The sequence below is a fragment of the Brachyistius frenatus genome, unplaced genomic scaffold, assembly GCF_029030835.1.
Source record: "Brachyistius frenatus isolate BFR_SWC_R1_liver_20210118 unplaced genomic scaffold, ASM2903083v1 Contig_12, whole genome shotgun sequence".
Classification (NCBI taxonomy): Eukaryota; Metazoa; Chordata; class Actinopteri; family Embiotocidae; genus Brachyistius; species Brachyistius frenatus.
Window position 1 is genome coordinate 2,679,350 of NW_027210611.1, and position 15,617 is coordinate 2,694,966.

General features: G+C 39.9%; 1 protein-coding gene across 2 annotated transcripts; it reads right to left on the reverse strand.

Moving 5' to 3' along the window:
- Positions 1–1,371: 1,371 nt before the first annotated feature.
- On the reverse strand, positions 1,372–8,613 carry arf1 (ADP-ribosylation factor 1). 2 transcript variants are annotated; one of them, XM_069692206.1, is made up of 5 exons: positions 8,468–8,613; positions 3,350–3,552; positions 3,127–3,237; positions 2,904–3,028; positions 1,372–2,800 (listed from the first exon to the last, which is right to left on the reverse strand). In XM_069692206.1, the coding sequence occupies exons 1-5, from the start codon at positions 8,590–8,592 to the stop codon at positions 2,642–2,644; spliced, it is 723 nt and encodes a 240-aa protein (XP_069548307.1). In that variant the 5' UTR covers positions 8,593–8,613; the 3' UTR covers positions 1,372–2,641. The 2 variants fall into 2 exon arrangements, with proteins under 2 accessions (XP_069548307.1, XP_069548308.1); XM_069692207.1 differs by lacking the exon at positions 8,468–8,613 and adding an exon at positions 5,812–5,916.
- Positions 8,614–15,617: the final 7,004 nt, after the last annotated feature.

Here is a 15,617-nt window from a genome sequence, read left to right on the forward strand (position 1 = left end):
ATCAAATACCAGATTTTGTTTTTGTTTTTATCTTAATACTATGCAAGATCAAATATTTTGGAAAGGAAATTCTGTGATCTTTTTACTGCTCAGGAAATCTGACAGGATCATTTAAACTCAGACTATTGTTGTTGTAAGAAGAAAAAACATATTCTCCTTGTATGACCTAGAAAACGACTTGAACATGTCTGAATATTCTCAGGTATCATATATGTGTGCTATGTATAAGCTGGTACCTTTTCACATCAGGAAACCTAAAACTTTTTAACAGCTGTCTCACTAAATTAAGCCTTCATCTGAATAGAGTCTGTTTCTTTTAGTAACTTCGTTGAAAAGCCACCAAGATGCTCCTTGACTCCTTTCTCGTCCTAGCACATCTCCTCCATGCCACTGTACCTCTCGCACCAGCCAGCGACTCCGCTCCTTTTCTTTTCCCAGCCAAGCCAGCACTCGTTAATCCCTCATCGTTCTAGGTTGAGCTCCCTGACTGGTGCGATACCATTGGAATGCTCTCCACTGGTCATAATAGAGTGTAGTGTTTGCATTTGCCTTGAATTGGTCCGAAAGAGGGTATTCTGCTGGCTGGCACCTGGGGGGGTACACTAAAAAAAAAGAGCAAGGCATTCATAAAGAAGAGTGCAAAAAACCAGGCTGGTCCTTTTTATATGGCCGAGTACCGTTAGACCGCCACACACAAACCAGGCTGATGAAGCAGCAGGAGAGGAGGCGAGACAAAGCCACCCTATGAGGCACCCAAGACTCAAGCTACCTCCCCTTCCACCGCTACCATACTCTCCTGCCATGTTTTATAGGCTTGGCTGCATTAACCATAGCAGCCTAATCAACCTGCAAGAATGCTGTCCCAGATTGCCGCCCTTACACAATGTGAAGCAGGCAGTGCTCTCTACATAACTGCTTTAACCTAAACACTGGGTGGTTTCATCACCTTGGGGCATCATATTTCTTCCTGGGTCAAGGGGGCGATAGCCCTAAGAGGTTGCTGACACCAGCGTTTGGGGTTTCCTAAAGTGTGTTACTATCCTCTGAACTAAATTATGTTGATTATCAACTATTGAATGCGTATTATGTTTTAGTTTGATCAATTATGTTGGTAAAATGTTTAATAGTTTTTGCTTAAGTCCAAAACTTCCTTATATTCAATTCATGTCTTAATAACAGAAAAGGATGATCAAAATTGTGGGTTGTCTCTCAATTAATTGACCAATCAACAGATTAATCATTATTTTGTTGTGCTTATTTTAGTATCAAAGAAGTAGACTTTGTATGAAAAAAAAAAAAACTGCCAAGTGAGTAGACTACAATAAAATTTGAATGCATAGTGTGAAACAACAAAAATCAGTTGCTGAAACATTTTGTATCCAGTCACTTTAATTACAGTGCTTATTTTTCCCTCACAAAACAAAAGCATCACATAAAAAAACAGACAAACTTAAGGGGTTAATAGAACATTTATGCAACTATAAATCAAAAAATGTTTAATGCACCCAGAAGAAATAACACCCACACCATTTAGAAACAAATCTTAGAAATAAGAGGCAACGTGTCTTGGATAAAAAGGCATTCGTATGACCTCCTGTTTACCGCAAGGACAATGTGCTGCAAAGGAAGAAATACTGGCACTATGGAGAAGATGTAGCTGATAATGTATTGCCATCGAAATGCCACCTCCTAGATTAAGTAGAATTAAAAAAGGCATGACTTGTTAGAGCCTTCAGTGAGGACTCTCAGCAGCTCCTTAGTTCACTGTACACACACACAAAACTTAAACAGTGTAGGGCTGTGGAAATAAGTACTTAGTGGGATAATAGTTTCTCTGCTGCCTAATGATGTAAACACCCAGTAGATATGCATGCCCTTAAAGACCAACAGACCACATCATGCAGGTTCGCTAACAAGTAGGGCACAACAAAGGCAGCACATGATCAACCTGAGACGCTAAAATACGAAGATCCAATGCAGACTCTGTCTCCCCAACTACAATGGCGCAGGTAGATGTGAGATCACTGCAACATTTCTCAATTTAAGCTCTCATACTTTCTAACAAAGGCTGGTAAGTGTTCAGAGACACTGTGATGTCAGTACAGAGGGAAAAAAATAGTCGATGCCAGTGTTTACTAAATGGTACGTCGAGGGGGCTGGTGCATGTTGTCACCGGTAAAAGTTACCATCGTAGCTGCAAGTAGTGCATCAGTGTGTAATTCAGTTTTTAAAAATGAAACGCCGCTCGTTGTTCACTCCTTACAGTACTTGTGACCAGATAAGTCGCATTGAGGTCTGGGGGCCAACATGTGCTGGTTTGATTCCTCGCCTCACTTTTCTTATTCGATGCACACCAGGCTGCCTGACAGCCAGACAGAGCAACAAACCACGGTAGGATTTTAAAGAGTGCAATAAGCTGCCCCGTTACCAAATATATTTACAGTTACATAAAATAATAAGAAAAAAAAACAACAGCTTTACAAGAACTGATCCCCTCCACCACTGGTCTGTCTGTTTGATAATAACAGCTGAGGTGAGGGCAGCTTCCAGTACAGGGTAACTCGGTTTTACGACACCTTAAGAGTAAAAAGCAAGGTCGGAGATCGGGTGGAGTGGATTAGTTACTTAAATGCTGTGATTATTAATGGTTCTTAAGCTGATTAGACAACCAATCGAGTCCTTCATAGAGACCGTCTCCAGTGGTGGCACAGGTTGCCTGGATGTACCAGTGTCTGTTGCGCAGGGAGTGGAGACTCATCTTGTCTGTGAGTTCTGCTGCATTCATGGCGTTTGGAAGGTCCTGAAAACAAGCGGTGAGAAAACATTACAGATCGAGCCGGCCAACAGAAAAAAATGGTTATTGTGATGTATGCCTGCTTATATCAAAGCCTTTTATGACGTACCTGTTTGTTGGCAAACACTAATAGCACAGCGTCACGCAGCTCGTCCTCTGCCAACATTCTCAGGAGCTCTTCACGAGCCTCAGTACATCGCTCTCTGTCGTTACTGTCCACAACAAAGATGAGACCTGGAGCAAAAACAAAGGGAAGACAAATGAGTGTATATTTGAAATATGAGCAGTAATTTCTAGAGTAATTATTTTGTCAGGCGTTAAGGAAAAGGTACCCTGTGTGTTCTGGAAGTAATGACGCCACAGCGGTCGGATTTTGTCTTGACCACCAACATCCCACACTGTGAAACTGATGTTCTTGTACTCTACTGTCTCCACATTAAAACCTGGGGGGGAGGGAAACAAATAATTACACTAAAAACAAACTTTAAATTCCCAGTAAGAACAGGAGACAGCATGTCCTATTCTGTGTGATGTAAAACACAATGCTTGACTCACCTATTGTGGGAATTGTAGTCACAATCTCTCCAAGTTTAAGCTTGTACAAAATAGTTGTTTTTCCAGCAGCATCCAGACCCACCATGAGTATCCTCATCTCCTTCTTCCCGAACATTTTAAAGAGCCCTGCAAACATATTCCCCATGGCGACTGCTGATGGGAACCAACTTCTGACAAAAAACACTTGAACAAACCCCAAAAACCTGTAGAGAAACAGATCAGTTGTCAGGCGTGTTGCTGATGAGCAGAATTTATAGTAGAGCTAAAACAATTAGCCAATCAATTGGTCACGAGATGGAAAAATAATCTGCAACAAATCTGATCATTTGTTTTTCATTGAAGTAATTTTTTTAAAGAAAATGGCCAAACATGTCTTTGTTCCAACTTCTCAAACGTGAAAACGTGCTGCTCGTCTTTTGTCTTACATGACAGTAAACTGAAGATCATTTTGTTTGTTGATCGCACAAAACACGCTACTTGAAGATGGGATTCTGCAGGTTTTACTATTTTCTCACATTTTCTGGCCAATTAATTAATTTAAGCATCTAGATAATAATCAGCAGATATATTAAATGGAACCCCTTCAAAGCCCCACTTGGTGTTAGATTTTCTAGATGCTGTCGAGATGACAAATCATTTACATGCTATCTGAGTGACTCATCCCTAAAGATAGTTATTTTCTCCACCTACTAGCAAGCTGGATCTGAGGTATTTAAAGTACCGTCATGCAGATCCCTGCATCGGTGATAAAATGTTAACCTCGAGGAAAAACATCTAAAAGTTGAATTTGGAAACATGATCCAGAAATGTCTTCATCGTAATTTTTAGTTGAAAAGTTGCAAACCGTGCTTGTACACTGTACAGTTTTAAGAAAATCAAATTGTTTATAAGATCCTGTGTTCATGGTGCTGTTTATATTCACAGAATCCTCAGGGATATATATAATATATATATAGATATATACTGTACTGTATATACTGTGCATTTTATATTTTATATTTTTTACTGCTATTTTATTGCTTTTCTATTATTATCTTATTGCTTCTGTATGCTGCTGTAGCGAAAAAAAAAATCCCTTCGGGGATTAATAAAGTAAGTAAGTAACTACCTAACCTAACCTAACCTAACCTAAGGTGTCTTGAGATCTGGAAGAATAAATTATCCTGGTTATAGAGATACCTTCAGAACAATAGTAAGTGTTTTAAACAGCCTTCAGGGATTTGTTTTGACAATTACCTTTATACCTATTCTATGCTACATACTATGTATAATGAGAAGAGGGAAAATAGTGTCGGGTATTTTTGGGGGAAAAAGAGCAAAAATACCCATAAAAACAAAAATTGACCCCAAGATTGTGAGCAATTAATTATATTTACAACTATAGGCCAGTGTCATAATCCTGCAATAAGCCCTCATTTTATTCTTTAGTCATCTCGTTTAATTTTGGTCTCTAACACAGATTCACATACAGCCTTGTTGATCACACAACATATGTACGTAACTCTTGTCAGGATTTCAACCAGAGACAAGGAAATCCTCCACCTGCAGTGATGAAGTTGTTGTTTTTTTTTTGTTTTTTTTTAATTCCTCTACTAATTAATGCATAAAGCTAGTATGGGCTAAATAAATAATTAGAATTGTCTTCTACTTTCTGTCACCCATACAGATGATATCCAACACACCCAACGAACAGCATCGTTTGCTCCTGCTTGTCACAAGTTTGTGATTACTGTATGCAGTCATGCATTAGTCTGGGCTCATCTCACACATCTCAAACGGACACTTGTGGTGCCCCTAAACGTTTTTTTTTGTTTTTTTTAAACACCCCAATATTTTAGATGGTGTGCAGACAAGTTGCCCCCCCCAATTTTTTATTTTTTTTATTGAAACCGAAGGGGACCCGAGAGAGAGGCTGACGCTACCCTGCAGGACTAACCAAGTCGTGAGCCTGTATCAGTGGAGGTGCCCTCCTCAGTTAGAAAACATGTTTGGACCCCGGTAATTTCGCAATTGAAGACCGGAGGCGGCTCACTGGAGCACTTTGACATTTAGGGTGTCAGGCTGCTAAAAGTTGTCCGACTACGTAAACAAACACCGGCGTTAGCTGGCTATGGTGAGGTGCTAACTACTACAGATGTTTAGCAGTTATTCGCAGAGTTAATATTTATTGTTTTTTTTCCACGCCAACTAAATACACCGGACTTGTCGACGCGAGTTAAAAAAAATATATATATAAGGAAATACCAGGAAAGGGTCAGATTGGTCGGCTCTGATACGTTAGCTCACCGCTAAAGTTAGCTCTTAGCTGCAAGTCATATTGTTTCTCTGACGATCCTAAGCGCAATCACACACACACACTATATGATTTGGCTTGCAAATATTTAGCTTTACATTCGACTGCAATCGGATATTGCTAAAATTGCTCTACAAAGGCTTCGGTTTAGTCTTTCTTACACACTTACTCAGTTGTTTCCTCCCCTCAAGGCGTTTCCTTCCTCAAGAAAATGGCGACAATGTGACACGTCAGAGGCCAAACAAAACTTCCGGGATCATCGGGCTGGGAGGAGTCGCCCCCTGTGGCCGAAGGGATCATTACAGCTGACAGGCTCCATTCTTTAGTATCGTTACATTGGTTTAATCTTTCTATTAAGCATTTATAAACAGTCTTATTACCACGTCATAATTGTTCGTTGTTGAAAATATAATATATTTTTCGACAGTACAGCATCTAGTAACAGTATCCTTAATTAAAGCAAATCATTGATTAAAAAAGCAGCAATTTGTATGTAATGATCTACGAGAAACATGAATAGATACATAAACAAGTCCTATTTACACAGTAATTTCCTTCTATCTATCTGTATATCTGTCTCAGCACAAACCATTCACAGACGGGTTTAAAAACTGTATAAGTAAACTCATGCCACAAATAGTATGACAGCATTTATAACACAAGGGGATTTGCAAGATCATGAAATTACACCATAAAACAGTTTTTAAAAATGTGTCATATATATTAAAACTCATATATATTATATATACATACATACATACATATATATGTGTGTAATATACAAAATGATTTAATGTTATATTGATATATTACATATATATGTTTAAAAAAAAAAACTCTCATCTCTAATAGAGTTTTTATATCTGAGGCCTATTATGAACCAATTTACCAGTTTTATTCTCGTTACTCTCCAAGACGCTACAGGGGCATCCTGGTGACGAGCCGTAGACTGTCCCACTGTACAATTTAAATTTTAGTCTGTTAGGGTATTTGTGTTTTCAAACTTTGCCACTGTCTCTTCTTTCTTTTTTTTTATCTATCACCCGGTCATAAAGGAAAACTCTCACCGTGTTATTGTTAGGACAGTTGAATTTTAACCAGGGTCAACTATGCCTGCTAACCCCAGCAGAGGGGGCAGCAGGAGGGGAGAAGGCCAGAAGAGAACAGCAGGAGGGGAGAAGTGTGATGGACCACACAGTAAAGGCTCATAATGCCTTCTCTCTCTGCGACCATAATTTGTGGTTTTGCCCTGCTGAATGCCTGAGAAATCGCTTTCAGCATATTTTCACAGCAACTGCTGTCTTTGTTAAGTTTGTGGACAGTGTTTACACCCATAGCAATTGTTTAGATTCACACACTTGACTCAGAGTCATTCAGCAAAGTTCTGTTGTCTTTTTTGTCTAGTTTTAGTCATTTCTCGATATGCAAATGGTGCACATCTGAAATCAATGCAGCGGAACTTTTTTTTTCTTTAAGCACACTCTTCGTTTCTCTTCCTTCTTGTTTAGTGATTTTTTTTTTTTTTTTTTTTTTTAATTTTAACCGAAAGAGCATATTGCAAAGACGCAACTTTTTCAGTTTTAGAAAACATACTGTGAAGTGATGACCTCAAAAAAAGGACATTGTTTATGAACCAAAGATTTCAAAGTCCTCAAAACATCTTCGAGTATCCTCGATTCTCTCGTTTTAAATGACATAGTTTTCTCTGATATGAAAATATTCTACAATGTTATCAAATCTTTTCAAAACTCAAGTTAAAATGATGATAAAACAGAAAATAAAGATCAGTCTGGTTTTCTTTGTTCTAGAGAAAGTTTCATTTTGGAGTTATGTTTGTTATAATTGTAGCAATGCTCATTATGTTGTGGATGTGTCTTGAATGAATGCCAGCACGGTCTGTTTTTATCTGTAGTTTGTGAAGATGAGTAAATTAGAGGTTTGTCCAAGTCTCTCTCGTACACGGGTTTAGAAAGTATAACAAAGCATTTCATTCTCCCACTGCATTGTCATTCTGATTATCTGAAGCACATACATTTGAAATATTGATAACTAATGACATACCAGGATGCCCCTATTTATTATCTTAAAAACAAGCAAAACATATCCTTCAAATCCAAGGTAAACACTGGCGCTGTTGAGCATCTATGTCAATGACTTTCCTTTTCTACCAGTAGCAGATGGACCAATATCCGCCAGCAGACTTAAATCACAGAAACAGCGGAGAACAAAGACTTTAACTGTGCACAGTTCTGCATTTTTTTCCCTGCAAAACTATTCCAGCTCAGTCCACAAAAACTGGCATTTTAAAAGTACAGTTCGAGAAGATAAGAAGTAAAAAGTAGCCATAAAGTTTTTTTTAAATTTATTTGGTCCTCCACCATACTCCTGAAACCTTCTAAAAGTCAGACCCCAGTCTCCTCTTTGCACAGAATCACAGCACAGGTGCAGGTGTTGAGGTCTGACATAACAGATAAGGGCCAACACTTGTAATGAAACCTGTCAAAATTAATATTTTATAACTGCTGTATCTTCTGTAGCGTGTCTTAGCCAATTCACAGATTTGCACTCTAAAATAATCCCTCTGCTGGAAAATCATACCTTCAGACTGAAAACAATATTGTCTGTAAACTTCTGTAGATAATTTGTCATTGTTTGCTTCAAAGATGAACATTTTGAATTTAAATGAGATATATGAGGCAGAAATAATCTCAAAACATAAAAATCAGAATATAATTGACCTATTCTTTAATCTACAGGGATTTTAACTTAAAAAAAAAAGAAGGCTTTATTGGTTGACATTATCATAATATGCATTTACAACATACCATGTAGTGAAGCGAAGGTACAGTAAAGGTCCTAGAGTTAAAGCTGAATCCACCGTACTCCACAGGCAAACCCAGCGGTAATATCCATTTAAACAGCTCCCCTTCTTTCTCCTTTTCGGCTTCATATCTCACTGGATAGTGACAGTTGTGATGTGTGGACAGACGCTAGGAAAAAGGACAGTAGGGGGTGTATATACCACACACACCCCCTGTAAGCGCACACACAAACACGCAAACAAATTTTGATGACACCGCTTTTGTAAACGCTTGACAACTTTTTCCCACACGTGCACAAACGCGCGTACACAGACACACATTTAGACATCTTCTTTTTTTTTAAATAACAAAAAAGAAAAAAAAAAAAATCCCTCTTTTATTCTTGTTGAATGTGTCTCCAGAATACTTATCCCCACCTGGGGGCCACGGCCTCCAAGGGGCCAGCTACAGTAGAACTGAGGAGATTTTCAAAGAAGTGGCCCCCGCTCTGGTTAAAAATAAAAATTTCTCGGATGAAAATATGGACTACATCATTACCTGTGAACCGTTGTCTAAATCCCTGAATCAGTCATGCCCAAACCAAAGTAAATGTATGGCTCATGAGACAGAAAGCAAAGCTCGTCTATAGTTTATGAATGGAAAGAGACTGCCAAGGGGCAAAACAGGCTTTGCAGTAGGAAGTGGGTAAGGATCTCAGTAGGGGCCTGACTCCCCTCTGAGACAAGGCCTAGCAAGGATAAAAACTCTCAGTAAAGGGCTTGGGAACTGCTGGTGTGTGTGTGTGTGTGTGTGTGTGTGTGTGTGTGTGTGTGTGTGTGTGTGTGTGTGTGTGTGTGTGTGTGTGTGTGTGTGTGAGACAGAGGCAGCGAAAAAGAATGTGTGAATATGCATATGTTTTTTGTTTAAGAAACGTGTTGTCTGCAGTTTCGTGAGCTTGCACATCAAGCTAAATAACGTATTTTGGATTTGGGGTTTGTGTTGTCGGGTTTTAGTAATCATAATAATCGTGATAATAGGTGCACATTATGAAATGTCCCTGGGGCAACCAATAGACTGCTGTGTGAGTCGTACAAAGGAGTGGGTTTGGGCTAAGCAAGGCTGGAACTCGGATGGACAGGCATGGGATGCCTCCCTCTGCGTCTCATGTACTGGATTATAGGTCGGGCAAAATCCCAAAGGAGGTGTGAAGCAAGAAACAAACCAAACATTATTACAACGACCTGCATCGTTGCCATGAGAGGGTCCATGCTGGCTTCTTCCATTGGCAACAAGTGCCACTGGGCACCGTACCCCACGCCTCTCACAGTAGGGGGCGCTACAGAGAGAGACAGGCCAGGGCAAAAGGATAAATGTGCACTGGTGTCGCCTGCCAGTCACCTTTGTATGGTGATTGTCGACGGCCTGAAAAGGTCGTTAAGGGGATTTACATAACATTTTGCACTCCGCCCTGGGTACATACGGAAGTATTCGATTCAATATTGACTCATTATTAGATGAAGATTGTTTTCGAATATTTTGACGGCAGTTTTTGAAACAGAGGTGTGTGTTGAGTGTGTTTGGATTGAAAATTGGACCCTGAAGAGAGCATTTGTGATATGTTGTCATTCGAATATTGGTTTTCATTTCCAATGTGGGAGCCAATGGTGTCGAGGGGAGATGTCCTAGAACATCCGTGACAGATGGTTAAGACAAGCTCTTTAAAGACGCACTTCCTCAGAAAGGACATGGGGCCCTCTGGTGTGGGAGGGGAGTTGTATTAAGAATGGGAATCGCTGGCTTGCAGGATATGGGTATACTGGCAAGGTGTAAGGGTACCATGGAACACAAAGTCCATGCCAGGAAACTGGATTTTCTGGTAAACGATGACTTGGTTGTACGTGATGTTACCATGGTCCATTTCTTCTCAGCACCCTCATGACCTACATTGACCAGGATTGCTACCTGTGAAATAATGACTGGTAATATTTGAGGCTACATCTGCTGTTCTTGTCTTTGAAACTTGCTTCAAGCATCCTCGTGGGCAATGACGAGCCATTGCAAGATGAAACAATAGTGAGGATAAAGGCATTTCTTTGAAAGACTTTCTTGTTTCCCTCAGTGCAAACAGGGTTTGAAGTTGATTCATGTTTGCTATGTACACAAGTTTTTCAGGGTTGTCCCACCCCTGTTCCCAGTTTTAAATCCAGCTATATCCCAATGGAGGAGGTATCAAAGATTAAAGTGTGAACCTGTTGCACCTTGGTGTAGATAATTGGCTGGAATGCACAGCATGTTGTAGCAAGGCCTTAAGGGCAACCAGCAACAACCAAAACCTGTGGCATCAAAACCAAGGTAGTGTCCAGATTTGGAATTGAGGATTTTTATCTAGTCACGTTGATGTTAAATGATTTGTAACACGGTCTTAACTTATTTCTGCAGCATTCAGGCATCTGTGACATTGACAGGTTGGTTGTAAGTGGCCCTGTGGGCCCTTTAGAGGGGCCTCATGGTGACAGGTCTAACATGCTCCCAAGGTGGTCCAGATAGTGTTTTTTATTGCTACTGACAACTGATCTCCCTCAGTTATGTAACCCCCTCAAACATAATCCTTAACTAACTGAATAATGAATTTGGAGACATTTTGATCTTTGCATGCAAGCATTGGCATCACAGTGTCAGATCATATGAAACAATTAATAATTCTGACAACTGATACGTCCTCTTTTCTCATCACATTTTGTTTTTTTCCAGAGTAAATTAGGTTATTTGTCTGGTCATTGTTTTGAAAGAGAGGGCTTCCTTGTGTGTGTGTGTGTGTGTGTGTGTGTGTGTGTGTGTGTGTGTGTGTGTGTGTGTGTGTGTGTGTGTGTGTGTGTGTGTGTGTGTGTGTGTGTGTGTGTGTGTGTGTGTGTGTGTGTGTGTGTGTATATTTGGTGTGTGTGTTGCTCGACAGTGCACCTGTCTGCCTCGAGGCTGGAAAGATACAGCCTCTCATTTCTGGCTGGCACTCGTGTGGTAATGCATTAGAGGGCTTGTCATTGTACTTCACTGAAGACCTTTGACAAGCTATTTGACACTCTTGACAGGGTCAGAGGTGTCAACCTGCTCAGACTGACAGGGAGATGGACACACAGGGGCACAGGCGAATTAGGTTGCTGCCCGAGTCAATTGCCGGTTGTACCCCTTGGGCACTTTGCTGCTCCTCCAAGCCCAGATGCAGTTGCATTGGATGCATAGACAGAAAAAAGGATAAAAGTGGATCTCTTTTGGGCCTTTAAACTGTATGTAATCATCTCTGAATTCTTTGGTTTCTATTTAAGGCATAAATAATGGCTATTATAACATTTCAAGGGGTATAAACACCTTAGAAAGTTACTAGTTGAATGGAAAAAGCCTTTTGAAAAGTTTATCAGCAAATCGTATTTTGCATCTCTGCATTTGTGTTTAGAACAAATCTGTAAACATACACATATTAAACAATCCGAATAAAGGGATAATTAACAGATTCTGTCAAAGTACTTTTAAATATTGTGTGTACACTTGCTTGTAAAGATGTAAAGAACTGTGGGCTTGTAAGGCCACAAAATGGCCAACAATTTAGCCGAAACTGCACAGGATGGAAATAATGGCACAATGAATTCTAAAGTCTCAAATCCTTGTTAAGACCCTCCATCTTTCAAACTAAACTGAATCACACCAAGAATCTCCTGTCCCTTTATCCTGTTTAGATCCTCTAATCCCTCAGCCATTTTCCATTCTTTCTTTTTCTCATTTCAAATGGCAACTGTTTGGTTGTCCGGCATTGGAACGTAGAGAATTTGTCCTCTCGGTGAATGGAAAGTAACTATACTGAAGAAAGGAAGAACAGCTTGACAGAGCCAAGAATGCTACGGATCTCTTTAAGTCCCATAATGAGATGTTTTCTCTGCTTGGAGCTTGTATTGACATGGAGACTAATGATTTCCACAAAGTAATAGATTGAGAGAGTAATGCACAGGGGTGGGAAAGACAACATGAAGTGATTTAAGTCGTAGAGTAGCCAAGATGCTCAGTGCCTCTTTGTATGGGATGTAAGGAGCCTTAATAATATCACTTCTGTGCAGCAAACACTCACAGATGCTTTATTACAGAAGTTTGTATGTATCTTCAGAACAAATGTGGAACTCATTATCTTCAAATTTCACAGAAAACATTGCTATAAAATCGATATAAAACAGAAAAACTATGTGCAGTGAAGACATGCAAGACAAGATCGTAAAAAAAATGACAGGAGTTGTATGAAACTTTCCTGAGGTTCGAGACCTTCCAATTAGGGACTAATGTCATCTATATTAACCCTTCGCCCCCTCCCTGACATAGCTTTATTGAGGGAAGGACGAGGGGGTTGGGGTTGCCTCAATAAAAACAGCACTAAAAAGCAATTACAGTGCTGTGAAGAATGGGACTTGTCAGTAATTTGCTGTCTAAAACCGAGGAGATTGCAGGTCTGGGGCCGACAGGAATTCTGAGCCTGCAGTGCAGTGTGGGAAAAGCAGTGGGAAGGCAAGCACCACCCTTTGTGAGGTAATTACTGGAACTACCAGAGGCCAGCGCCAGTCCCTGCTAATGATAACCCCTCTCCTCTCCCCTGCCAGTCACCTTGTAATTGATATACCCAATCTCACTTACTCGGGACATGTCCACATAATGCAGATAGATTTGGACTTTTTAAATCATTTTACCCTCCAACTGCTACGAGCTCAAATTTGTTCACCTTAAAACTGAGCATCAAGTGTCTTAAATAGATTTAGAGGAATTAAAACACAAATTTGTAATACACTAATTCATGAAATCATTTACAATTATGATTTCAATTAACCTGATTTTGATAGTGATAGTTGAGCTACTGTATGGAAAGGTGTAAGGAAGCCAAATGGGAAATAGTAATAAAGCAGGGAAATGGAGGCTGTTTGTGAGCGCTTATTATGTTAATTAACTTACATACAGTTTCTGTTACTTGCATTATTAGTTGCAACCACAAAGCCATTAAGGTTTTCTTTAATGAAACCTGGATTTGCATCAAGTTACTCAAAGACTTTTGTGGCACATGTACAGAAACACAACTTACAGAGAGCCGAGCGTAAGCGGTTTTTAACTTGACCCTGCTCTGTTAACCAAGAGACGCTTACAGCAATTACCTATTTAACAACCATCTTAATGCTTATGTGATGGTTGCATTAACATTCGATGCCCATTTCCACTGCCGTTACCGGCTCTACTCTACTGAACTCAACTCACTTTTGTGACCAGGTACCTATATCGTTTCCGTTTCCACTGCCCCTCAATGCAGTGTTTTCACAATAGCCATGCTATGTGAAACTACTGCGATGTCATCTTTAACCTGAGACACAGACGATCTCGACCTTTTTGTCAGTAACTAAACAGAGTTTTGGTTTTGCGGCTCGTCATTAATCAAGTTGACCAGTGAATAAAAACATTTGCGACTGCTATAGTTAGCAATGGCAGGTCTGTGCAGGATGGTCTCTGTTGCGTATGTTCAACACAGTGATTATGATGATTCTCTCTGATCGATCAGTGTTCTGCAGTGTTGTCACGTCACCTCTTAATATCAGCTCAGCTTGCTTGGAACCTAGATGCAAGTACGGTTAAGCCGAGCTGGTACCGGAAATGGAAAAGTGTCTTTTGACCACTGACTGTAAATCCTGGGCTGCGTTGAGACCCTTTCATTATTTTCCGTAATTTCCTTCAATAAGCTGTCATCGCACAATATAAACAGAAAAATGCATAAACAACAATATCTATATTGAATTATTGACTATGTTGACAAGAAATAATTGCTTTTGGATACAAATTTCAATCTCTAATCCTTTTCTTTGGGGTCGGAATAATTAATTGTCAGAGATTGACAGTATTTCTCCCGTGTTTAAGATAAAAGCAATAAATAGTTGTATAATAATTAATCCCTCCTCTACATTTTCAGTTTAACTTGATTTAATCTTGGACACACTTCATAACTAGTTAAGACTAGCACAATACTTGGGGCCCTAAAAAAGCTAAAGTCTGTTCTGTCTTTGGTACCAGTGCACAAATAAATATGACAGAGACAATTTCATTGTTTTAAATGACAGATTTATAACTGTATAGAATAAGTGAAGAAAAACAGGATTCATTTTCCCACAAGAAATATGGACAAAAAGATCATATAAGAAAAGATAAGATTAGATCAGTCTTTTCCAGCTGTTGCAGCAGCACCAAATTGGACTAAAGGAATGAAACTTGAATACAAACTCAACAAAACAATAGAAAGTATAATCACAGTAAAAAATGCACTAAAACTGCTGCTGGAGATGCATGCATTCTCATCCTACCTGCTAAACTCCTTTGACCTACAGAGAGGTGAAAGGGTGACTAATGAGTGATCATGTCTACCTCCCCCCTTCTCTCTGCCACCCCAACCCCCCACATTGATCTGGAGGATGACCCCTCGTCAACCTCCAGGCTCTGCACACATTACCACCACCGCCACCACTACCAGACCACATCTTACAGCAGCATACCTGAATACATGGGGCTCCTCTGAGACTGTGCACTGAAGAGTCAGAGCAGGCAGTGCAGTCATCAAATGTGCTCTCATAGAAACACACACCTGCAGAGTGTGTATTAGTATGTGTCCCATATCCCCCTCCCCCTTGTTATCTCCTCAGCTTGACTAATGTTCTCTCGTAAGTACAGAGGTGGCAAAAATCCTTTGTTGGCTTCAACAATACAAACAGGCACTTCAAAAGGGGATAAGGCTGCTTTACAGGTGTCACATCTCTTCTCATGATGGCTGCGCTCTTTAGAAATCTTTCAGATAACGCATCATCCTCATTCAGGGCAGGTGACGTACTTTACACGTTCTACTCCTCCGGCTGTAAAAGAGAAAACATGCTGCCGTGATTGCTGCAGATGTAAGGATGTTTCAACACGGCTATTAATGTAAAGAGAGAAGGGTTTCATCTGTATCTGTGAAACAATTATCTGTAGAAAACTGTTTTGCTTGTGTAGTGACTCTTATGTTTCTCCAAAAGTGGCAACAAAAAAAAAAAAGGATTATTACTGTGTGATAAACAACACATTGGTAAATCTTTAGTTAGAATTGTGGCTAAAGTGTGGGATAAGGTGTGAGTGCTGT

Excerpts from the sequence above, each read along its gene's own strand:
- arf1 (XM_069692206.1), bottom strand. The coding sequence starts at position 8,592 with ATGAAGCCGAAAAGGAGAAAGAAGGGGAGCTGTTTAAATGGATATTAC. Across the intron at positions 3,553-8,467 it reads TACCTTCGCTTCACTACATG|GTTTTTGGGGTTTGTTCAAG; the intron begins GTATGTTGTAAA and ends GTTTCTCTACAG. Across the intron at positions 3,029-3,126 it reads TTACTTCCAGAACACACAGG|GTCTCATCTTTGTTGTGGAC; the intron begins GTACCTTTTCCT and ends TTTTTGCTCCAG.